Here is a 27,243-nt window from a genome sequence, read left to right on the forward strand (position 1 = left end):
AACTGATTTAGCAAAATGTAGTTAAGTAAAAAGATATTTGATTTTGTAATGTAGTAAAGTTAAAGTAAAAGACTTCCTAAACAGAAATACTAGAGTAAGGTACAGAAACATAAAAAAAAACTATTAAAGTACAGTAACGAATTACAATTATGTCCACCGCTGTTGCAGGATCGTCGTAAAATTTTCAAATTGTATCAAACGTCTCTGTGGCAGATTTGCCCAGTTTTATTGGCCAAAATAAAACCGTTGGCATGTAACAAAAAGTAGTCTCGAAAATGTTTTATACCACATCATAATTGACGAAGCATGGTGGCAATATTTAAGGGGAAACATTTGGGACATCTGGTGGACAAAAGGCAGTAATGCATGCCAAACCCTTTAAAATTTGAGCCTTTAGACCAGTGGTCACCAACATGGTTGCCCGCTAAGACGACATGAGTCGCCCGTGGGCCTTTTCTAAAAATAGCTCACTATAGCGCCACTTGCCAGTGAGCTGCATCAAATTTTTTTTGTTGTTATTCTCTTTTAAATCACACTTGCATTGAAATCAAATCAAATTTTATTTGTTACATACACATACATAAAGAGTATAGCATGCAATGAAATGCTTTGTGTGACTGTTTAGCATTTAAGTATAAAAGGAATAGAATTAAGGATAAAAAAACAGAAAAAAGGTAGATAAATAAAAAGTATAAACTATATAAAATATATGAAAATATACATATATACATTAATGAGTAATTTGTTCTTCCAGTATCTGCCATAAAGTGATTTAGTGTGATTGTCCTTAAAGTGTCCATGGGCAGTATGGTCATATAAAGTGGCACTGTGCTGTTCAAGTCCAGAGTCGAAGTGACAGTCCAGAGTTAAAGTGTCGTAGTGCAAAGAAAAAAGTGCCGAAATAAGTGACGATGGAGAGGGAGGTCTAGTACTCGATCCTGGGTCTCCCAATGGCCTGCAAGAAGAAGCTCCTTCTCATTCTCTCTGCATTTGCTTTCAAGGAGCGGAAGCGCTTCCCTGAACACAACAAAGAAAATAGTACATTTGTGGGATGGCTGAGGTCCTTCACAATCTTCCTGGCCCTGATCCTGCACTGTGTGCTGTAGATGGCCTGCAGGTTAGGGAGCACGGTGTGGATGGTACAGTCAGCAGACCGCACCACCCTCTGGAGGGCTTGTCTGTCCTGCATAGTGCTGTTCCTGAACCAGGAAGTGATGCTACCAGTCAGAACGCTCTCAATGGTGCAAGTGTAAAAGGTCCTTAGCACCTGAGAGGGTAGTTTAAAGTCCCTTAAGCATCTCAGGTGGTACAGACGCTCCGGGGCCTTCTTTACCAGGGTGCTGATATGGCAGGACCAAGACATGTCCTGTTTGATGTGAACACCTAGGTACCGGAAACTGTCCACTCTCTCCACTGGGGTCCTGTTGATGTTTACTGGTTGGTATGACCGATCCTGCTTCGTGCTGAAGTCCACTATCAACTCCTTAGTCTTGCTGACTTTCAGGAGAAGATTGTTCTCCTGGCACCATCGTTCCAGGTTTTTAATCTCCTATAGGTAGGCCGTCTCATCATTGTTAGAGATCAGGCCCACCACAAGCAAACTTGATGATGGTGGTGGAGTTGGAAGTGGCCACACAGTCATATGTGTACAGTGAGTACAGTAGGGGGCTCAGAACACAACCCTGGGGAGCTCCAGTGCTGAGGGTGAGGGTGGATGAGGTGTGTTCGGCCACCCATACTGTTTGTAGTCTGCCTCCAACTTAGAGGTGAGCGTGGAGGGAATTATGGTGTTGAACGCTGAACTGTAGTCCACAAATAGCATTTTTGCATAATTCCTTTTTCTGTAGTGCAGGTCCATCGTAGTGTGAAGAAGATGAGCAATGGCATCGTCAGTAGAGCGGTTCTGGCGGTATGCGAACTGTAGAGGATCCAGTGTGTCTGGTAGTGATGCAGTGATGAAGTCTCTGACAAGTATCTCAAAGCACTTCATCACTACTGAGGTCAGGGCTACAGGCCGATAGTCGTTGAGGCAGGCGCGCTGGAATTTTTTCGGGACAGTAACAATGGTGGACTGTTTGAAGCATGAGGGGACAACAGACTGTTCCAGGGAAAGGTTGAATATCTCAGTGAACACTACCTGTAACCTGTGACTACCTGTGAAACCTGTGATGCCATCTGGTCCTGCTGCCTTCCTGGTATTCACTCTCCTACATTAAACACAATAATTAAACATTTTTGTTCTATTATGAAGATAAACTTAATAAAATTAAACTCTTAAAAACCTACAAAAAAACCCTTAATTGTTTAAATTGTTGAACCATATTTACAGAGGGGGCCAATATTAGTCCGAATGAGGCCCAAGGAAGTTCTTGCTGTTGTCCATGTCCTGTTTCCCAGAGTACAGGAAAACAAAAAGCAAAACTCACTGGAAATGGTTTGTTTAAAATAACGTCCTGAAGTGAGGGTGCAGCCAATAGATATAAGAAATGCAAAAGCAGTTAGAAAATACTTAAAATGTCTGAAAGAGCTGATAATTTGCCAGGATTCTGCCAGTACTCTACTACCCCCACTCAATATTGACAGAAGAATGTGAAAACCTGACCATCACACCCATAGGTAGGTCAATTTAAATTGTTAAAAGCACACAGTTGTATATAAAGTCTTTGTATGATACAGCATTACATTTGCTCTTTACTAGAACTTGGGGCCCAATATGACAATGCCCTTCATCTTAAAATAGGGGGCATGGCTTTCCAGGGTAGGTTTGGAAGAACTAGCTTGACCCCCGGAATCCCCACAGCAATGCTTCAATGCTTCAAATGTGTCTTTTCAGAAGAGTGGGGGCAGATAATAATAGCAAACGAGGGACTAAATATGGAATGAGATGTACATGAAGCACATACTATATAAGTGTGATGTTCAGATGTCTACAAAATTCTGGCCATATAGTCTACCTTTTGGAATAATAGAGTTACAAAGTATGCAGCATTGCCAATTTAAAATGTCAGCTATGCCATTTTTAATTAAAAAAAATTATTTAATGATTTCGTCAATATTTAAATCTACCTTGTATGAAAGGCAAAACTCAGCTTAGACGGATGTTGAGTATTATAGTCAGAAACACAAGCAGAGAAAAAAGTTTCAGAAAGGATGTAAATGCTATATTTTTGCAGAACTCGTAAAAGAAAAAGTGGTTATTGTGGTTTCTGTTTGCAGAGGATGTGAGCTACTTTCATCAGAACTGAATGCGCAGTTGCAAAGCCCTTTATAGCAAGCTAATAAAAGGGCAACTGCACGCTTCCTCAGATATACGAAGGTAAGATATTTGCTCTCATCACAATGTTTAAAGTAACTAGCAAAGCTTAGAATTAAGCCTCCTATTATATGTTTACAGTTATAGAATAATTACATTTACAATAATCAACATCATCAGTGTCAGTTTCTTTAGTCCTACTACCGAAGAGTAAAAAATCTCATGCCACAGATTGTAGTTTTAGTGAGAATCTCTGTTGCAAGTTAACATTAGGTCAAAATTATAAAAAAAAAAAATCTTACTTGGTGGTCCAATTTTTATTAGAAAACCTATCACAGATTTTATCTAGCATGAATTAGTGCTGAAAATATGTGGTTTCTTATTACTGTTATTGACAATTCATGCTCAATTTTTGCTTTAAGATGGAAATTAAATCTCAAGAAAACAAATAATCACTGCAAGATTTCTTCAGTTTAAAAAAAGAAGAGGTTTGTTTTTTCTTTTAAAAAAGAGATGCTACATTATACAATACTCAGTATATACATTTCAGACTGACCTAAAATGTTTTTAAAATTGCAGATAAACATCTTCCCAAAGCTGTTTACTGTTTACAATTTTTTTGCAAAACAAAACAATACATTTACAGTAATTTCATCTTCATAAATCAGTTTAGACATTAGACAGTTTGAAGCAAAACACTCTTAGATATGAACTGCTAGATTAAATTAGAAGTACTGATGTGGTGTCTGTGTCATGAAAACTTGAGAGTGAATCACAACAACAACAATAATAATAGTAATACAGTCTGTAATGCACCTTACTGGCAGAGCATTCCCAAGCCTTGCATAAGTGCTGACTTAAGAACCACAGAGTAATTACTAAGGCTCTTATGACACTGACTGAACCCGTGCACCACACGAAACTTCCTCTAAATTCTCTAGTGTGTTTCCAACTTATCATATCTGGGAAGACCAACGAGGCAAACAGCAATTACATTCATCATTTTACTAGAAACAAAATCGAATAACTGTCTCGTAGAGCTGTCTATCTATAATCTAGGCCAACACAAGAGAACTAATATCTTAGGTTAACTCAGAAGAGCTCACAAAGAAGCTACACCCAAGGGCTTAGAACATCCTCAACACCAGGGATTCAACCACAGATTAAAAAAACACTTAATTCTATGACTAGGGGCTTTAAAAAAAAAAAAATAGTAAAAAGGAAGAAACAATGGGTGCAAAGAAAAGACACAAATGCAAGTAAAAATAAAACCAAAAGAGAGCGACTGGGTGATAGAATCAGTCTAGGGGGAAGTACATTAGAGAAGAGAGGGGAGGAGAATTAAAGAGAGAGAGGGTGAGGGAGAGGGAGAGAGAGAGAGAGTCATGAGTAGTTGCTAGGCAAGCTCAGCCTCTAAATCGCTATGTCTCTCTCTGGTGAGCTCTCTCGTTGTATCACATGGGGAATGTAGCTGAGCAGCCAAGCAGCCAGTCACACAGAGAAGAGAGGATCGCACTCTGATTACACAGCAGCAGAAACAAGAGCTTCAATAACACCGCTATCTGCATGCAGTGTGTGTCGGCAGCTCTTACAGCACACACCAGCTACTAAATGGCAGTCCAGGAGGCATGACTCTCCTCTGTCTCAGGCAGCATGCATTTAGCTAAGGTCATGGTAGAACAGACCTTTCTGGAAGTCAGACTTAATGGTTAACCTTATTTGATGACTCTGCTGCAGCTAAAAGGTAGGAGGCCTTTTTGGTTGATGTATTAAGTCATGTGGTGAATGGGGATATGTGAAAACCTGCACTAAGTCAATAGAGTTAATGTGTGTGGCTCCATTATGGAAATCTTTTGCAGGTCAAAGCACATTGACGCAAACATTTTATAAATTATTATTTTAAATTCTAACTTAAGCGAAATAAATAGACCTTAGTAGAATAAGGTTCAAATTAAAATGAAATATTATTAATTTCCACTCAGGCACTCATCCTTTACTATTTTAAAGGGAGGGAAAACAGCCTAGTTGGGTCCTGTGCCTTAGGTTTAAAGAAATAAACGAATTTTATTATCAGTCTCTTAGACGAATGAGCATGTGCATTTATATTGTATGTATGATTGTTCTTCTGACAGCAATTATGCAAAGAGAAACGTATTTGTGTAAAACATCACTGGGCATCACCTGCTTTTAATAACAATATAATGTAAAATTTGCATGAGGGTATTGGATAATATTTCCTGCCGACTCTGAAAGGCAGGCAAACAAAAAGGGATAACAAATGAGAATAATAGAACTTGATGATATACTTTAGTAGTCGACCCACAGGCAAATGGGACATCAGGCTGCTCGGTCAAGACCTGACAACAATAATAATGACAGAATGATAATGGCAATAATACAGACTTGTCAACCATGTGAAGAGTAATAATGCTTATTCCTTAGGGCTAGAAAACATTGTACATTTTTAATATGATTTGGTTTAAACCTGTCACATATTTTTTTTTACACCTTGTGCGCATATGTACTAGGTTTTACAGTAACTACCAGGTGTTCAAGGTTAACTACTTTCAAATAATTAGTACCATTAAAACAATAGACAATTTCTTTTAGCAGTCAGTGCTAAATTATTAAAATTTATATTTAAAACAACGTTTATTTATTTTTTCTAATACAGCACATTAATGAACCAATCTACACTTATATAGGGGGGAGTGGTGGCTCCAGCGGTTAAGGGTCTGGGTTGCCGATCGGAAGGTCTGGGGTTCAAGCCCCGGTATCGCCAAGCTGCCACTCTTGAGCCCTTGAGCAAGGCCCTTAACCCTCTATGCTCCGGGGGTCCCTTACGGGGAAAATATCAAGGTCCGTGACGTCGGAGTGACGTGGGGCCGCCTTCCCGTGGGCTCACCACCTGCAGGAGGGACCGTAAGGGACGGTGCTGTGAGGATTGGGCAGCAGTCGGAGGTGGGGGTCTGCTTAGACTGCTGCCCCCGCGACCCGAATTACGGATAAGCGGGAGAAAATGAATGAATGAATCTACACTTATAAATCACTACAAATCTATTAAACTATTCCAAATCCTGAAGCAAATTTGCATGTATTACTCATTACCATAAATAATTAGCACACATATTATTAAAAATGTGATCATGTTTATTAAAGCCAAATTGTGCAGGCGATAATTACTAGCTTACACTGTTTTGAGCAAAGGTTAGATGCTACCATAGCTGTAAACCTGCTGTGAGATGAGCTTCACCGTATTATTTTGTATTTTTTATAAAATTCTTTGAGCAAGCTAGTATCTGTATACTGCTAAAGTATTTAAAACCTATTTCTGTCATTTCTGCTCATTTTGACAGATAAGCGATCAGTTACTGCTTTGTTTAAGAGACTCCTAATACCTTTTTACATTTTAATACAAATTTGAGATATGATTCAACTTGAAAACAACCAGTATTAACAGGTTTAAATGTTATATGAAAATGGACACCTTCTTTCACAATATTTTTTAATAACAAGAGACCAAAAGATTAGACTGAAAACTTGTCTTATCTTGTTTATAGCATGTCTGAAAGAATTCTATCTCATAGAAAAAGCAAGAGCACTGAGATTAAGAGAGTAATAGAACCCATTTTTAATTACAGTGTATTTAGGCAGCAATTTGCATACCTTTCAATTAACTTCCTAATTTTTACTTAATTCTGTCTACAAATTTTCCTACATAGACTGGTCTGCTTCATGGTGGACTATGCTCCAGCTTGAGAGTGCCAAATGGAGTTTTCTTCTCTGCCTTGGAATCAGCATCTTAATTTGCTCAGTCATTTATCTTAAGGGCAAACCTTATGCTCAAAGGCCACTGCACCGCTCTTTGAGCTGCCGTCCATTCCCAGAAAACTGTAAAGTTTTGCCACCTACCACCACTTACACAAGTTGGGAAACAACAGAATGTCAGAACTTTAGCTACTTCAATGGTCCACTAAACTGCTCCCATATGCAACACAAGTTTCACTTTATTATGAAGACCCTGAGCAAAGAAGAGGAAGACTACCCTCTGGCCTTCATCATCACTATTCACAAAGACCTGGAGATGTTTGTACGTCTGCTCAGAGCCATTTATGCACCACACAATGTTTACTGTATTCACATAGATGCCAAAGCTCCAAAAGACTACAGAGTAAGTGTTGAGAGATTGGCAGACTGTTTTCCAAATGTCTTTCTATCCTCAGTTAGCGAGACAGTGACCTATGCAGGATTTTCCCGTCTGAAGGCTGACATTAACTGTATGGAGGACCTGGTGAAGTCTTCAGTCAAATGGAAAAAAGTGATAAACCTGTGTGGCCAGGATTTTCCTGTCATGAGCAACCTGGAGCTGGTCTGGTATATGCAAGATAAAGAATGGATAGATAATAATATGACTCCAGGTATTAAACAGCCAACTTACATGCGATACAGGACTGAAATACAACACAAGGAAGTCACAGGTCAATATGTGGTAGCCTTGAGTAAAAGTCACAAAAAGACCCCTGCTCCACACAACCTGGAGATCTACTTTGGCACAGCCTACTACAGTCTAAAAAGAGAATTTGTGGAATATGTCCTTAACAGCACAGTGGCCAAAGTACTATTGGAATGGTCTAGGGATACCTACAGCCCTGATGAACATTTCTGGGTAACGCTTAACCATGTGAAAGGTAAGATCAAACTTCTCAGACATTCAAATTATTAGGCGAGGTCTCAGCATTCGCAAATGCAACCAGTGCTGGTGGAACTGTGTGAAAAGCCAGAACATGTAGGCAATTAACAAAAATGGATTATAACGAACATATTAACTGCTATTGCAATGTTCAAATTTTCCACAGAGGCCCCTGGCAGTAAGGTAGAGGGTGGCTGGGAAGGTAACATTCGCGCCATTAAATGGAGCGACCAAAAAGGGACAGCACATCAAGGTTGTAATGGTATGACAGCTTACAGTACAAAACTTTGATAAGCCTCTGTCTAAAGCCCTTTCTAAAAATAATCTTTTTGCAAACATTGTATATGTGAGAAGTTTTTGTCTAGAATTTACATATAATTCATGTTATTAATCTTATCCAAAAAAACATGGTATTTTTCCCCACAGGACATTATGTCAGGGATATCTGCATCTACAGTGTTGAGGATGTACCCTGGATAATTGAGAAAAACAGCATGTTTGCTAACAAGTTTGAGAGCACAAGTTTTCCTGATGCTCTGGACTGCTTGGAACAGTGGCACAGGCACAAAGTCTTACAGAAGGCAAAGGTGCCCATTCAGTCATCATGGAAACTTGCAAGAGAGATAAAGATTAGGAACGCTACAATATCAGTCTGAATTAAGAGATTAGATCAAAGTTAAACAGTAAATTGTATGATATTTAACATAAAATTATAAACATGAGTTGTGAATACTGAGCACAGTTACATTATTTTTACGTTTGTTGTCTAACTATGGTTTTGTGCATAATAATGTACATATGTATTTGTGTAAAGTGAATTTAATTTATTGATTGTTATTTTTTTTTATATAGGATTCCTTTATAACATTTGCTTTTGAGCAGAGTTTTCAGAAGATCTGTCATAAAATTAACAACACATATTAGAAGGCGTCAATATATAAATGTCGCAACACTATAAACTGTTTGGGCTTTTGTTCATGTCCACTATCCAAAAACTGGGTCAAATGATAAAACAAGTGCACTTAGTTTTCAGAGTTTTTGCCATCTTTTGGCATCTTTATAGAATTATACTGTATTTATGAATCCTCTTTGTGAAACAAAGACCAGAACAGAAAGGAGCCAAATCACGGTTAGGAACCTTTTAGTAGAGGTTACTTAGTGGATATCAATGTATATTACTGGCAGAAACAAGTAAACAAAAAAGTCAAACAGTGATTTCAGCTGACAGGTTTTCACAGCAGCCACACAGTTGTTATGTCTTTAAAAAACTATTCAACCTAATAATTTTAGTTATTACAAACAAGTAGAATCTCATTCATGAAATGCTGCATTTCACATAAAAAATTGATTAACATAGATTACCATTCGAAAGTATAGACTGATTGGAGATTTAATTTAAGATGTCTAACAATCATACAATGAACCTGTTCATTGCTTCATGCAGAGCCAACTTGTAGAAAATAAATGCAAGGTTCACCCTCCCCCTATTTCATTGTGTTATGATTTTTTTTTTAATGATTATGGTAATAATTCTACATCTATTTATATACATCTATATCAAGGCACTTATAACTGTACTGCAATTTCAGACTATATCATTAAACTATTGACAATTTTCCCCATTGTTTTTTGTTGTTTTGACCATGCTTTACATAGTTGACATTTACCTTAGATAAACATCAAAGCCCACTGTGCTAAATATCATGGATGTTTTCAGGTTAACTCGCCAAAAAACAAAAGTTTTGTGAGATTGAAATAAACAGGATTACACTCGAAAAAATAAATAATAACTTGTTTCACAATTAACATTGTTTTGTCTCTTCGGTTATTTACAGGAGATTGTTTAACTATGAATGCATGGATCAATGCCATGTTTTATTAAATTACTTCCTTTGTTTGTTTCCTCGACTTTTGGGATTTCTCCTTTTGCTCAGAATATCTTGATCCTTATAATGCACGGAAATTCCTCAGGCCCATTGGCAAGTTAATTTCAAAATAGGTACACATGGAATTTCTTCAAATACACTAGACTGTGCCTGTATAAACCAATGTGTTTATTTCAAATAAGCTGATAAAGAGAATTGCATTTCATGACTAAAATTTTACTGTCCATTTCAATAAAATCCAGATCAAGTCATAGAAAATGACAGAAAGATATGGTTTTAATAATTTGTAATGTAGAAACAGATATGTAGATAAGCATTAAACTAACATCTAACCCTTCCTTTTGTAAAAACATGCACAAATTTGAATAGAAATCTAAAAGTTGAGTCATTCAAAGTCATTGTAGAGAAAACATTTTTTTTTTTATCAGTTTATAGATTATAGATTATTGGTCAGATGATAACTTTTGGCCAGGTAAAATTGAGTGATTAAATTTTACCTTGTATTTTTGCAAATATTTTGTAAATGTTAATACCTAATATTGCCTAATAATGTTTGTATCAATGTTTTCAAATAGCAGGCCATCACTTGTTGGATTTCTATCCTTCTTTACATAGTAATGAAGTAATTTAGTATATATATATATATATATATATATATATATATATATATATATATATATATATATATATATATATATATTTAATATATATATATATTTAATATATATATATATATATATATATATATATATATATATATATATATATATATATATATATGTGTGTGTGTGTGTGTGTGTGTGTGTGTGTGTGTGTGTGTGTGTGTGTGTATATACATATGAAGGCAATTATCAAGCCCTGCTCTACAACTTGTTCTCCTTGAACATCTAACACAGCTTAACTGATCTCACCATCCCTCTGGCTAAGAATGTGACAATAAATCATAAAACATTCTTCTCTCTACTGTCAACCAGGTGGCAGAAGGAACTTCGTGTAGCCTCTAAATGGAAGGGTCCATGATTTCAAAAGCCTTAAAAACCATCACTTTAATAAGCAATTTAATTTACTGGGGTTTTTTTTTGTTGTTGTTAAAAACAAAATATTTTTCACTTGAAAATGTTCTAAGACCTGTTGTTTCAAGCAAGTGTTTAGCCGTTTCGTAGTAAAAGGCTATAACACATGCCTTCTGTATTCTGTGACATACTTCTTTAAAAACAATCATAATGTGTTCATCTATATTTATTTACACAGTACAATAGTTATTACACATTACACTTCCAACAAAAATCCACATTACTCATCAGATTGGTAAACACTGAATTTGTCATAGTACATTGAACCTAGTATTTTTTTTATGTATACTGTTCAAATCAGTTAATAAATAATCCCAGTAGATTATATTTTATATGTACCTATACACCAAACAAATGCTAAACTTGTAAATTCAATAGGACTAGAGAGCTAGAAGCTTCGACACATAATTAATTGTGAAAATTCTGAAAAAGATACAAATAGACTTATAGTTGGCTGTATAGTATAGCCACAGTTAGATTTTTCCCTTTTCTTTAATTACAATAAACAAATAACTGTACAATAAACATTACAATAAAAAAAAGTTTTTTGTGTAATCCATTAAATTAAAATTAAACAATACAATTTCAAACAGTATGATAACAAAAATTAACTCATTAGACCTGTATAATAATAGTATTCTTTTCTAAAAGTATATCTGCCTAAACATATACTCCTAAAAAAAACATTTGTTTTCATTTCCTATGGACTCTTGTCTTTGACCCCAGTTTCAATGGAATATAAATATTAGTCTGCATACATGTAAAATATCTTAGTCACCATTTCCTTGGAAAAAAAAAGAACATATTCACATCTCCCATCCCAATGATTACACATGGGCTCACACAATCATGGCAACAATATAAAAGGACACTCATTCCACCACCACAGTGCAAAAGATATGCTCGGTGTTGCTTTCCTGTCAATACAACGATTTTTCTTGCAATAGTAGTTTCTGGTTATTTTGTTTATGTGTATGTTATATTTGCCTTTTTTGTTTTAATAAAACTCAGGTCTGCAACCATCACTGTCTCAGAACTTTAACAATGTTCATGCCCTATACAAATTAGATAGTTTACATAAAGATACCCCAGCAGTAAAAATAATATTAGACAAAAGGGGCAAAATATTTCATAATGTTTTAACAAACACATTTTTAACTCCAGGTTGAAAAAATTCAAGAGAAACTTTCAGAGAAAAATATCCAATATTAAAATAACAAGCAATTCTTGCTCTAATGGCCAGTCATAATGCCTGTGGGCTCATGGGCCCCCTCCAAGTTGGGCTTTCCCTAATTTACATTGCTTGCAAAAGTTGACTTGATATATTTAAGTACACATTCAAATTAAATACCAGTATTACTGTTTAAGTAGCTGACATTATACAGTAAGCAACTGTTTGATTTCTAACAAACATATATTTTCATCAGCGAATCCTGCCTGGCTCAAAACAACCAAAAGCCTGTAAGCAGCTCTTTCTTTCCAAATATTTAAATTTACTTTTGGTCCACCAAATTTTGAATTAAAAAAACATATTTAAATGTTTCAGTTTACTATTTTGATTGGAGAAGGGGCAATACAACAGTGCTCAGGGAGGGTAAGAGCTTGGAATAAAAACTTAAAAAGGTGTAAAAGTTTGTAGAATGTGGCCAATAAGGATACTACTTAAAGGATTATTCTCTCAGCAGTTTGGTAAGCCTACTAGTGGCCTCATTCATTTCAGAATAAAATTGAGTTATACAATTTATAGGCATAACACACACTTAACAAGAGCTGTTAGTTTAGCTGTTTGTTGGAGCTATATATCAACTAAATCCAGCAGCTCACAGAAAAAAATACAAACTGAAACAAATGGTTGCAGAAAATAGACTAATCTGATTATAGTTGTTTATGCTTCTGTGTTTTGAATGCACTTGTGCCATTTCCATAAGCTAATTAGATTTACTTTTCCTGGAACTATTCTTGTTTAATTTGTGTGTCTATCAAGTTAAACCAGGGGTTCCTAACCACTGGGCAATGGACTGGTACTGAGGTCACAATTCTGTTGTACAGGGCCACACAGAAAAAAATAATAGTTTTAATGTTTATATTATTTCTATTTTATTAACTTTGTGGTCTACAGTGTGTTTTTTTTAAAAGAAAAAGACCACTTCCCTTTATGCCAATTTCCTGCAATTGTTTGTCACAGTTTTTTTTTTTTTTTTATAAAGTTATTGATAAATTTAAAATATATATGGAGACAAGGTGAGGGAGGTGAGATTGAGATGGTTTGGACATGTGCAGAGGAGGGACATGGTGTATATCGGTAGGAGAATGCTAAGGATGGAGCCACCAGGCAGGAGGAAAAGAGGAAGACCAAGGAGGAGGTTTATGGATGTGATGAGAGAAGAGGGAAGGGAGAAGCCGAAAGAAGAAGAAGAATTTACAGAAGGAGAAAAAACACGCAATTGAGCATGACAATATATATATATATATATATATATATATATATATATATATATATATATATATATATATATATATATATATATATATATATATTCAAACTAAAAACCTCAGCAACAGCATTTAGACCTTGGCTGATATAAATAACTTTTATTACAGTTTCTTTTTTTTTTATGCAATTGAGTAAACGCATTTAGGAATTACGTCATTTTCTACTGCGACATGCTCGACTTGGTAAGTGGTATTTAAAAAAACATGGACGCCTCTGTCAGCAACAAGAGGAGGAAACCCTTGTCGATTTTTGAGATTTGACAAGTAAATATGTCTGTATGTAGATTAATCTAAAAAAAAAAAAATATATATATATATATATATATATATATATATATATATATATATATATATATATATATATATATATATATATATATATATACACACAGTAAAACCTTTTTTAAAGTTGAGAAGTGAGAAGCTACTTATTTCCGGCGCTGTTGATTTGACGCCACTCAGCGAGTAAGACAGTAAGTCGGTATTTAAAGGAGCGTTTTCGATGGTTTTTACAGGTTGGAGGTGGAAAATTACAACCTGCAACTTCGCCGGAATGGCTGTATTTAACCTTCAATCGGTCCTTGGGGTCTATATGACCCCAATCGACTTTTCCTTGATTAAAAAAAAGGGTTCCCTTCATCTGAGTGGAATAATATTTTGTGACTTTTCTCACATAATCTATCTATACACACACAAAAAAACTGGGCTTGATTCGGTTGTTCTGAAGGTATGTAAAAAATTTTTTTACACTTCTGGTCTTCGGGGTCAATATGACCCCACATTGAAATGAATGGGAAATGTAAAAAAAACTCAATATTTTTTCTAAATTTTTCAAAAAAAATCTATAAATCCAGCATAAATCAGAAAATTTTCACACAGAAATGAAGGCCTACTACTAGAGCATAAATGTGATGTAGAAAAGACATGCTCACTCACACACACACACACAAACATGTATGTGTGTACTGCCACAGCATTTTTATAGAACTGGCAAAGGAAATCAGTCACAAATGCAGAACAAAGATATAAAAGGGTAAGACCTAATTCATGCACACAAACACACAGGCACACACAAGCACGCACACACGCACACATACATACATACATATGCACACATGCATTCTCTCACTCTCTCTCTCACACACACACCGAGAGACCGAGCTGTGTTTTTTTCTCTTTTTGCGTTCAATGAAACACACACTATTGTTTCGTATTGCCCCAAAAGGCATAAAAATGTGCTGCTCATGAGCACATGTCACAAGGATGACAAAATCAGTGACAGGAATAAAAGTGACATAAAAAATTAATATTTCATATGCAAGCTTATGGTGTAGTTGAGGAATTGTGTGGTAAATAGGTACAAAAGTACTTCATATCTCCCGAAACACAGCATTAATGAATAGATGAGAAGTAAACAAAAAAATATATATATTATTTGTATAATTAAAAATGTATATTTTTTTGTATAATTAGTGCAATAGAATTCCTAATGGGAATGTCTGATACGCTATAAACTATAAGCTATACAGTCATATGCATGTAATATAAGTGACCTCTAATAAAAGACATGAGGCTGCTCTTTATTTTTTAAGTTTTTTCCAAATTGGGCTAGGTCAAATAAATTTACACACACACACACACACACACACACACACACGTGTGTATATGTGAAATACTGTATGTACACTGTATGTACAACAGTATCCAAGTTAATACACTGTGTATATACAATTAGTATATCAATATATAAAGATAAATGAGGATATGCTACTGTATGAAATTAAAATTATAATTAAATAGATATTTTACAATATATTTGAACCTTGCGACCAGAATTTGTGAGATGTAAGATGTAAAAATTATTTTACAGCAAAGTTTAATTTGACAAATATATTAATTTAAAATATAAATACATTAGTTTATTTTAATACATTTTAATTAAGAGTGGCAACAGCCAGGCTAGATGATGGTGTCCTTTTAGAAAGCAAATGAACAGAACATTATCTGGTATTATGTTACTACATAATTCCTTTTAAAAAGGAAATTGAATCAGAAAATTGCTGATCACACTCCATTATCATTGGCTGTGATGTTTGTGTGGTAATAGCAGTGATGTTTGTGTGGTAATAGCATGCTTAATGGAGAAAGAAGCCATTATCTTATTTAGTCAATTTTGACAGACTATCCGAGAATTCACCTTAATTGTTATGCATTAAATACCATACAGATATTCATTGTTATTTATTATTATACTGATGCAGTTTTCTCAGTTTGGAATTAATTTATCCATTAGACTTCTTGGCTTTATAATAGAATTCAATATATAATTTAGTAATAATAGTAGTTTACACTATTAACACTACCAAAATAGATTCCGGTCATTGCTTTTTCAAAAGGTTTTTGCTGCATCTTCTACAATTTTTGTCTATCAATCAAGAAATTTGATTGTTCACAACATTATGAATGCAATCTTAACTAAACATGTTGCTATAAATCAAAAGTTAGTAAAACTGATCGTAGCATATCAAGCCTGAAGTCACAATTTCTTTCGGATTTTTGATATTAAGGATGTTTAATTCATAAAATCCAAGGTAAGTCACCAAACAGGAAGCTATATCCTGCAACTTAGGAGGGCTACTAAAAACAAAATTTGAGACAATGTTTTGACAACAGCTTGACATTTTAGAATTCAAATTTACTATGTCTCCTTAGGAATATGAGGCAAACATTCCTGTCTTTTCCAGCCATATGAGGCGCACTGTTCTAGGATGTAATTTGATATTGCACACATCATAGCACTACATTTTACTTGAACTAGGAGACTCAAACCTGTTTCAGCATGATAGTGCACAAAGCCAGCTCCATGAAAATATGGTTTACATGGTTGAAGTGGAAGATCTTGAGTGGCCTGCTATAGAGGTCTGACCTCAACCCTATTAAACACCTTTGGGATGTACTGGTATGCTGACTGCACCCCAACCTCCTCACTCTACACAATGCTCCAAAACTTAGTGGAACATCTTCCCAAAAGTGTGGCAGTTATTATAACAACAAGTAGCAAATAAATGTGGAATGGGATGTTCAAAAAGCACATACAAATCTTATGGTCAGGTGTCCACAAACATTTGTTCATATAGTGTCTCTCTCTCTCTCTCTCTCTCTCTCTCTCTCTCTCTATATATATATATATATATATATATATATATATATATATATATATATATATATATATATATATATACTACAAAGATTCCGATGAGAACTAAAACTTTATTTTATTGAGATAAAATCATGTTATAAATGAAGATAAGCAAGATAGGCATTCACAAAAATTACATTCTCAAGCATTAATAAAACTAATCACCAGTCAGGGACTGATCATTTGAATATGCAAGCAGTCAAAGTTTAGCTAAACATCAGAACTGTTCTCAGGATACTACTTTTCTACATGCATTACAAAATACTAATGACTGCACTGTGAGGGAAAATAAAAAAAAAAAAAATGAGAAAACAGATGTGTTAAGTTTACAGCATAAAAATAAAAAAAACCCCACAAAATACACACAATTACATGTATTTGATGTCATATTTAAGGTGTGTAATTTAATATTTAATGCAATTGTAATAGGTGCACGCAAATCCCTAAATGTAATTAACAGCAAATAAGCACGTGTAATTTTTGTAGTTGAAACTCTTGCTACTGTAGGACCCCTTAGAATAAGACTAATCAAGAATCACTACTGTAGTGCTGTGCTGTTTTGTGTTAAAGTCTGAAAGCCTGAACTTTACGTAATACACACGACACACATATACTTATACTGTGTGTCGTCGTATATAAGTTTATTCTGATAAAATTTTACGGTGTACTGCATCAGCTTTATATGGTTAAAATGACAATAAAAGCTTCTTGACTTGGATCGACCTGACACATCCGGAAAGTGTTCACTGCTCTTCACTTTTTCCACATTTTATGTTACAGACTTTTTCCAAAATTAATTAAAATCATTATGTTCCTCGAAATTCTACAAACAATACACCATAATAACAAAGCGAAAGAAGTTTCTTTGAAATCTTAATAAAATAAAAACCGACATGACAAAAAATCACATGTACATTCACAGGTATTCACAGCCTTTGCAATGATGCTCAGAATTGAGCTCAGGTGTATCCTGTTTCCACTGATCATCCTTGAGATGTTTTTACAACTTGATTAGAGTCTATCTGTGGTAAATCCAGCTGATTGGACATGATTTGAAAGGCACACACCTGTCTATATAAGGTCCCACAGTTAACAGTGCATGTTAGAGCACAATCCAAGCCATTAAGTCCAAGGAATTGTCTGTAGACCTCAGAGACAGGATTGTCTTGAGGCACAGATGTGGGGAAGGGTACAGAAACAATTTCTGCAGCATTAAAGGTCCGAAATAGCACAGTTGCCGCCATCATCCGTAAATAGAAGTTTGCAACAGCCAGGACTCTTCCTAGAGTGAGAGAAGGGCCTTTGGGAGGTGACCAAGAACCCGATTGTTACTCTAAAAGAGCTCCAGCATTTCTCTGTGTAGATAGAGGAGAACCTTGCAGAAGAACAAGCTCTGTAGCACTCCACCAATCAGGCATGTATGGTAGAGTGGCCAGACGGAAGCCGCTCCTCTGTAAAAAGGCACATGACAGCCCACCTGGAGTTTGCCAAAAGGCACTTGAAGAGCATGAAAAACCAAGAGTGAACTCTTTGGCCTGAATGCCAAGCGTCATGTCTGGAGGAAACCATGCACCGCTCATCACCTGGCCAATACATCTCTGAAAATGAAGCATGGTGATGGCAGCATCATGCTTTAGGGATGTTTTTCAGTGGCAGGAACTGGGAGACTATTTAGGATCGAGGGAAAGATGACTCATCATGTGACTCTTAAAAGTGGTAGGGAGTATGAATAACCCAATAGGATATCTGTTCTGTTGTTCATGCCAACATTATTTCTTAATAGCAGTGATTAATCTTATCAGGATACAGTGCCCTGCTACATTATAAAAAGTGTGTGGTTATTAGTTTTAAGAAGATGATGGTGCTGATTTGTCCTTCAAATTCCCCAGATCTCCTTCCAACTAAAAGTCTGTTGGAAATGCTGGTCAAGCAAGGCCTAATTTCACAACTTACATGATTTAAAAGATTAGCTGCTAACCTTTGTGTGCCAGAAACCTTAGTACACCTTCAGAGTCCAGTGAAGTCCATGCCACACTGGGCCCAACACAATATTAGGCAGATTTACTGTTATGAATGCTTGGTATATTTTACTATTTAGGTACCAACAGTTGTCAGTTATTTCAGTTATATTCTTCCTTCAAAAATCTCTCCACTTCCTGGCACATGTTAAGAGCTAAAACATCAGACAAAATTCAGCAGCACTGCATTAATTAATTCAAAGAACCTGGAAAAGAGGATTCAAACATTCTAAGATTGATTTTAAATATGAAAAGATATTTGTACTTAATTCTGTAGATACCATGGTGGTTCCATCCTCAGCATTCTCCTACCGATACCCCATGTCCCTCTTTCTGCACATGTCCAAACCATTTCAAACTCGCCTCCTTAACCTTGTCTCCAAAACGTCCTACATGCGCTGTCTCTCTAAATACCTAATTTCTAATCCTGTCCATCCTCGTCACTCACAAAGAAAACCTCAACATCTTCAGCTCTGCTACCTCCAGCTCCACCTGTTGTCTTTTACTCAATGCCACTGTCTCTAAACCATACAACATCACAGGTCTCACCACAGTCCTATAAACTCTCCCTTTTACTCTTGCAGATACCCTTCTATCACAAATCACTCCTGCCACTCTTCTCCACCCACTCCACCCTGCCTACACTCTTTTTTCTTCACTTTTCTAACACACTTTCCATTATTTTTCACTGTTGACCCCAGTTTCCTGAACTCCTCCACTTTCTCCAACTCTTCTCCCTGCAACCGCACCACTCCACTGCCCTCCCTCTTATTCACAAACATGTACTCTGTCTTAGTACTACTGACTTTTATTCTCCTTCTCTCCAGCGAATACCTCCACCTCTCCAGGCTCTTCTCAACCTGCTCCCTACTTTTACCACAAATCACAATGTCATTTGCAAGCATCATAGTCCATGGAGAGTCCTGTCTGACCTCGTCCGTCAACCTGTTCATCACCACTGCAAACAGGAAAGGGCTCAGAGCCGATCCTTGATGCAGTCCAACCTCCACCTTGAACCAGTCTGTCGCTCCTACTGCACACTTCACTGCTGTCACACTGTACTCATACTTGTCCTGCACCACCCTCACATACTTCTCTGACACACCTGACTTCCTTATACACTACCACAACTCCTCTCTCAGCACCCTGTTAGACGCTTGCTCTAAATCCACAAACACACAATTCAACTCCTTCTGACCTTTTCTATACTTCTCCGTTAACATTCCCAAAGCAAATAATGCATCTGTGGTGCCCTTCCTTGGCCTGAAACCATACTGTTGCTCACAGATGGTTACCTTATCTCTCAGCCTGGCTTCCACTACTCTTTCTCATTACTTCATGATGTGACTGATCAACTTTATGCCCCTGTAGTTTCTGCAGGTCTGCACATATCCCTTATTCTTAAAGATCAGTACCAGCACACTCTTTCTCCATTCCTCAGGCATCCTCTCACCATCTAAAATCTTGTTGAACAACCTAGTTAAAAACTCCACTGCCATCTCTCCTTAACATCTCCATGCTTCTACCAGTTTGTCATCTGGTCCAACCGACTTCCCACTCTTCATCCTTTTAATCGCTGCTCTCACTTCCTCCTTACTAAACCTATCCACTTCCTGCTTCATAATCTCCACACCATCCACCCTTCTCTCTCATTTTCCTTGTTCATCAGCTGCTCGAAATACTCCCTCCATCTACTCAACACACTCTCCTCACTAGTCAACACTTTTTCATTTCCATCCTTTATTGCTCTAACTTGCAGCACATCCTTCCCAGCTCAGTCTCTCTGCCTGGTCAAATCCTTTTCTCCTTCCTTAGTGTCCAACTTCACATAGAGCTTTTCATATGACTTTCCTTGGCTTTCGCCACATCCCTCTCTACCTGCTGCCACATCTCCTTGTACTCCTGCCTACTTTTCTCATCACTCTGTCGATCCCTAAAATAAGTCTTTGTCTTCCTTTCTATTTCCAGATGTCACACCAAGTACCTTTCTAGCTGTCTCCTATATCACTTCTGCAGTAGTTGCCCAATCATCCTGCAACTTTTCACCACCACGAGCCCCACAGTCTTTCTCCTTTAGTTTCCACCACCTTATTCTTCTTTCGGTCCTCACTCTCCTCCTCTTCTTCCTCGCCTCCAAAAACCATCCTACAGACCACCATCCGATGCTATCCTGCTACACTGTCCCCTGCCAACACCTTACAGTCTCAAATCTCCTTCAGGTTGCATCTCCTACATTGAACATAGTCCATCTGTGTGCACCTTCCTCCACTCTTATACGTCACCCTCTGATCATCCTTCTTCTTAAAATAAGTGTTTACCACTGCCATTTCCATCCTTTCAGCAAAATCTACAACCATCTGCCCTTCCACATTCCTCTCTTTAAAGCCATACCTACCCATCACCTCCTCATCACCTATGTTCCCTTCACCTACATGCCCATTTAAGTCTGCCCAAATCACCAATCTTTCATTCCTAGGTACATCTTCTACCACTTCATCTAAATCACTAACTAACAATTTTCCCTTCTCCTCCATCTCACAGCCCACTTGTGAATCATAAGTACTGATGACATTTATCATCACCCCTTCAACTTCCAGCTTCACATTCATCCCCCTATCAGAAACTCTCTTTACCTTCACTACACTCTTACTGTACTCTTCCTTCAGAATCACCCTACATCATTTCTCTTTTCATCCACACTATTAAAGAACAGTTTAAAGCCACCTCCTGGCCTTACTCCCTTTACACTTGGTCTCCTGAACACACAACATATTTACACAACATATTTTTTTCTTCTCCATCATATTAGCTATCTCTTTCCCTTTACCAGTCATAGTACCAACATTAAAAGTACGAACCCTAACCTCCACTCTCCTTCACTTCTCCTTTCCCTGCTGTCTCTGTAGACCTCTCCCTTCTCTCCTTCTCCTCCTTCGGCCAAAAGTAGCCCAATTTCCACCGGTACCCTGTTGGCTAACAATACCTGTAGTGGTCATTGGTAACCCGGGCCTCGACCGATCTGGTATGAATTTCTCTTTTTTGCTCCGTGTATTTGATTTGGCACGTTTTACGCTGGATGCCCTTCCTAATGCAACCCTAATACAACCATTTATTGGGACCAGCACTAAGAGTGCACTGGCTTGTGCAACCCTATTGGCTGGGTTCAACAATATCATTAATTTAATTTCTAGAACTTTAAAATTCTGCATAAAGCCCCACTTTTGAAAGCAAAACACTGTCTGGATAGGTTGTACAAAGTCCAACTCACAAAATGCAGGACCAATAGTAAGCATCATTAGAATAACAACTGGAGCTACACCTGCACAAATCTAATAATGAAAGGAGCTTAAGTGTTCTATATGTTCTTATATATCGCCTTACCATTTGTGGAATTTAAATTATTGTACAGCATTGCACACATAATTCATTTGGGTAAGTCAATAATTAAATACTTTGAATTGCTTCCAAATATTTCATTCTGCATGAGCAGCAGGTTTTGCATGTACAGTGGTATTATGCCACACCTTACATTTGAGTATTAAAGGTTAGTATATTGTCGTCATCGCAACACAATTTACGAGGTAAAAATTTCCATTACAATTTTCCAATTTTACTAACAAATTTAGTGCATGAAGCTGACAGTGGATGCTTATAAAGAAAAAAAATGCTAAAAGGGGATGCAATTGTACTCACCCAGGATCAATCTTTTGCCTGACCCTGATGAACTGCACTTCTAAAGTGTTCCAAGTTTCAACTAGAGGATTGAATATAGAAAATTATTTACACCAGTTGTGAGATAATTTCATATTTATTTTAATACTACTGGACTTGAAATTGTGCTTCAGTAAAAAAATAAGTAAAAAAGCTAGAAAGTGTGTAGAAGGGAGGAGACTGAAATTGTCTCTCTCTCTCTCTAGTTGGAAAATCATATCTCTAGTCACAGAGTTATGAAAGGACAGCTTGATGATCATAAAGTGTCAGAAACAAAAGCTTCAAATTTACTGTACACACTGGCTGCCCTTACAGCACACTGGCTGTCAGCAGCATGACTTCCCTCTGTTGGTCTTATATCTTTATTCTGCACCACAGACTTTTGTAAATGCTAACATGCTCTAACTAGTTTTACATCTTGACTGGAATCTGCCACACCTAAAAGGTAAAGATCTCCAGTTGATGTTAAGGTATGTGTGCATGTATACAATTTCTACTTATCAATGAAATAAGTTTGAAATTAGTAAAAATAAGTGGAAGTCATTTTAACAATGCAACATTTAGTTTATTATAATTCTATAATGGTAAATACTACACAAATGTGACTATATTCAAAATATTTTCACTTTGCAAAGATGCTATTTGTCAAAGCTGACAATATACCAATTACAAGGGGTTCATTTCCACTAATGCACTAATAATCATTTGTGAGCAATTTAATGACTATTTTTTTTTTCATTTTTGTTAGCTCTACAGAAAATAAAATGTGTAATAGTGTAGAAAGAAAGAATGTAAAATCAGTCTCTGGGAAACTGGAGCGTGTGCTTTCAGTGTGCATGAATTTGTGTTGCTCTGACTAGTATACAAATGAACAAAAGTTTAGAAGACTCTAAACAGAACATTCCCACGCTACTGTTGTCACTTATTAGTGTTGGGCCATCAGGGTCAGGAAGGCCTTCTCTGCTGGCCTAAACTCTATCAAAATATCTGACTTACATTTTAATATATTTTTGTCCATTAAAATGTACTAAATTATTCTCATTAGTCTATTCTCTTGATTTTATAGCAATGCATTTTTAGGTTAAAGTTTCTGTCCAATCAGATTTCAGTCATCACATCACATATTGCATAAGTCAAAAGAAACTGCCATAAGCCATTCACAATAAAGATTGTGAGTGTCCTGTACATTTAAACTAATGTTGTTTAAAGGCTGTTGCTTTAACAAACCAGATTTCAACTTGGCCACTCCAAGGCCCTCTAGCAGGCATAAAATCACGTCTGCATTTTCACATCCTTTGATTGAATGGTCAGAGTGCATAAGTCATAATCTCACATATATTCATCTGGATTTAATCTTTTTTTTTTTTTTTCTTCATTCCACACTGGCTGACAGAGGAGAAGAAATGCATTTAAAGAATTTGCAGATATACTGAAAGTGAGAAATGCACTTTTATTTTTATCATAAAAAAATGTCTAACTATAGGAAGAAAGATCTTGATAATTAATGCAAACCCAACCTGCTTCTCATAAAGCTGTTGATGAGATACTGTCTCAGATCATGTTTGGGGGTGTTCGTGTCAATATAGGCAAAACATTTTTTAAATATACAACTTATTAGGTAAATCAGGGCTGGCTTTTGTAAGACTTACTTTACAAATAAACTGCACCAATATTAGCGATGAATAAACAAAATTGGTAGGAAGATTGGTGAATAAAACTGTTTTTGATTAAATCCAAGAACATGGACAATCTAGTTGTACCGAGCAAAACCCAGGATTCTTTGTTTTTTTAAATAGAAACACAGTTGAATTACTACGATTATAAATGGGCCAACTTACTTGAATTGAGTTCCAACTTACCAACTTACTGGAATAAAAATTATTCAAGTTATGTGGAATAATTACATATTTTGGTGCTTAATCACCAAATTACTTTTTTAATATTTCTAAAATTATCTAGGAGTTAAATGAAAATATATACTATTTAGGCAAACATAAATAGTGAATGACAGTGCAGAAATTCAATTTAAAAATTAAAAAAAATTAAATTTAAATTTTATTGAAATTGGTCTTGCTGCTCCAGTACTTTCAGAGTGAACTGTTTTGTAACAAGGGTGTATTAATATTATATATTTTTTTATTTTAGTTTAAGAAGCTATTTATGATTTAAGTTATATAAGTTGATTACAATAGTAAGTGTAATAATAATAATTTTATCGCATTATTGCTATAACACTTTCACATGGTCTGTATGTGGTCTGGCCTTTTGAGGCACCATGCTTCAGCTGAAGTATTTACAGTGCAGTTTTCTTCTATACCTCGGTATGAGCATTTTTACCTATACCGTTTATGTTAGTATGAGGCCTCCTGATGATCCAAATGCTGTGTCTGTCTTGAGGTGCCATCCAATTCCTGAAAGTGTAAAGTTTTGCTACCCACCACCCCTTACTCAAGATGGGAAAGAGCAGAATCTCAAGGCTTGAGCTACTTCAACTTTCCACTCACCTGCCCTAATATACAACACAAGTTTTAATTTATTATGGAGACCCTGAGCAAAGAAGAGGAAGACTACCCTCTGGCCTTCATCATCACTATTCACAAAGACCTGGAGATGTTTGTACGTCTGCTCAGAGCCATTTATGCACCACACAATGTTTACTGTATTCACGTAGATGCCTAAGCTCCAAAAGACTACAGAGTAAGTGTTGAGAGATTATCAGACTGTTTTTCCAATGTCTTTCTATCCTCAGTTAGCGAGACAGTGACCTATGCAGGATTTTCCCGTCTGAAGGCTGACATTAACTGTATGGAGGACCTGGTGAAGTCTCCAGTCAAATGGAAAAAATTGATAAACCTGTGTGGCCAGAGTTTCCCTGTCATGAGCAACCTGGAGCTGGTCTGGTATATGCAGGATAAAGAATGGAAAGATAAAAATATGACTCCAGGGATCAAACAGCCGAATAGCATGCGAGACAGGGCGAGACTGAAATACAACACAAGGAAGTCACAGGTCAATATGTGGTATCTTTTGGCCCAAATAAAAAAAGTCCTCTGCTCCACACAACCTGGAGATCTACTTTGGCACAGCCTACTACAGTCTAAAAAAGAGAATTTGTGGAATATGTCCTTAACAGCACAGTGGCCAAAGACCTGTTGGAATGGTCTAGGGATACCTACAGCCCTGATGAGGATTACTGGGTAAAGCTTAACCATGTGAAAGGTAAGATCAAACTGATCCTATATTTCAGTATATGATTTAAAATATGATTCTCAGACATTCAAGTAAGCAGATGAGGTATTTGCAAATAATGATACTAATTATTATTTTGTTGTTGTTGTTTTTGTGTAGAACATTAATGATAATAATAAACAATAATTGCTGGTAAATCAGTATGAAAAGCCACAACATATAACACTTATTCAAACTGTTAACATTCTTCACAGAGCCCCCTGACAGTAAGATAGACCCTGGCGGGGAGGGTAACATTCGAGCCATTAAATGGAAAGACCAAGAAAGGACAGCACATCCAGGCTGTAAAAAAAAAAAAAATCATTAGTCATTACAATAGTAGCTGTGCAAAACAAAGGAACAAAACAAAGGTCATGTGTATAGGAGAATTTCAGTCAAATATTTACACAAGATAAACTTACATCAGGGATATCTGCATCTACAATATTGAGGATGTACCCTGGATAATTGAGAGCAACAGCATGTTTGCTAACAAGTTTGAGAGCATTACAGTCTTACAGCAGGCAAAGGTGCCCATTCAGTCAAAATGGGAATTTGCAAGAGAGATCAAAATTAACAATGCAAAATTGCCATCTAATTGAAAAGGTTCACAGTTAATATTAACAGTTAATTCTTAAAAAAAAAAAAAAAAAAAAATAATAATCATAAAAATAATTTAAAAAATCTACACAATTCAACATGAAACGATTAATCCATGGAACAACAACCGTGTAGCTACAGCAGGTGATGTTATACAGGGCTGTTTTTATTCAAATTTGAATGACACTCAAATAAAAAAAATTATAAAAAAAAAAAAAAACAGCCATGTTTAATAAAAGGAATTTTATTTATTAAGGAAAGATTTTGATTTCTGAAAATTTGATGCATGTGTAACTTTTCTTCAAAATACTTATGCACACTGGCTTCATATTGAGTATATATAGAGAGCACTGGGGCCATCCAGCAGGCACACAATAATGTTGGCTTTTACACATACTTTGATTTGAAGGTCAGAGAGTGCACTAGCCAAAGCTCATAGACCACAACTGTTCCAAACTGCACTAGCTCGAAAAGAGCAAAAGAAAGTCCACAATGCAGATGAGAAAACCAAATCTCTTCTTAGAAACTCAAAAAATACAAGCAAAGCCTTTCTTTGAAAAGAGCTAAAAATATCAAACTAACAAAGACATACATAGGGTGACTTGGGACAGGCAGCTCTGGGAAACATGAGAAAAGACAAGGGACTCGGGGGACAAAAAACGTATGCTTAATTTAGTTTTAAAAAATCTCCGGAAACGCACCACACATCATTACAACTAACCAGCAACAAACAGACAAAAAAAAAGGAACACAGGCTAATAGATAGAAGCCCTGAGAACTAACTAGGAATTAGGGAACACTTTGGCGACATCTGGTGGAAAACACCGGAAAATACAAGGAGAGAAAATCTAAAACAATTAAAAATAAATAAATAAATAAATAAATACCTAACCGAAAACCCCCAGATCATGTCAATGGTCCAAAAACTGTAACAGTATAAAACAATGTAAAATTGTTGTTTCTGCTTTCAAATAAGGAAATGGCCCAGTAATTATTACTAATTGTTTCTAAAACACTTTTTATTAGATTACAGGAGTTAGTAGGTTACATTTCTTTTTTCAAAAAAGAATCATCAGAAGTGTGACACTATTG

The 27,243-nt window shown here is 36.2% G+C and overlaps 2 protein-coding genes across 3 annotated transcripts; both read left to right on the forward strand.

Moving 5' to 3' along the window:
- Positions 1-3,216: 3,216 nt before the first annotated feature.
- LOC310720170 (beta-1,3-galactosyl-O-glycosyl-glycoprotein beta-1,6-N-acetylglucosaminyltransferase 7-like) lies at positions 3,217-9,561 on the forward strand. 2 transcript variants are annotated; one of them, XM_083530537.1, is made up of 4 exons: positions 3,217-3,316; positions 6,976-7,941; positions 8,110-8,205; positions 8,370-9,561. In XM_083530537.1, the coding sequence occupies exons 2-4, from the start codon at positions 6,999-7,001 to the stop codon at positions 8,597-8,599; spliced, it is 1,269 nt and encodes a 422-aa protein (XP_083386663.1). In that variant the 5' UTR covers positions 3,217-3,316; positions 6,976-6,998; the 3' UTR covers positions 8,600-9,561. The 2 variants fall into 2 exon arrangements, with proteins under 2 accessions (XP_083386663.1, XP_083386662.1); XM_083530536.1 differs by having other exon boundaries at positions 3,305-4,997.
- A 15,010-nt stretch (positions 9,562-24,571) lies between these two features.
- On the forward strand, positions 24,572-26,332 carry LOC310720337 (beta-1,3-galactosyl-O-glycosyl-glycoprotein beta-1,6-N-acetylglucosaminyltransferase 7-like). The gene is given in 5 exon segments (XM_083530855.1): positions 24,572-24,999; positions 25,003-25,361; positions 25,363-25,423; positions 25,425-25,542; positions 25,767-26,332. Coding segments are annotated over 5 exon segments (789 nt in total). The 5' UTR covers positions 24,572-24,861; the 3' UTR covers positions 25,880-26,332.
- Positions 26,333-27,243: the final 911 nt, after the last annotated feature.

Source organism: Silurus aristotelis (genome assembly GCF_946808225.1).
Source record: "Silurus aristotelis genome assembly, chromosome: 2".
Lineage (NCBI taxonomy): Eukaryota > Metazoa > Chordata > Actinopteri > Siluriformes > Siluridae > Silurus > Silurus aristotelis.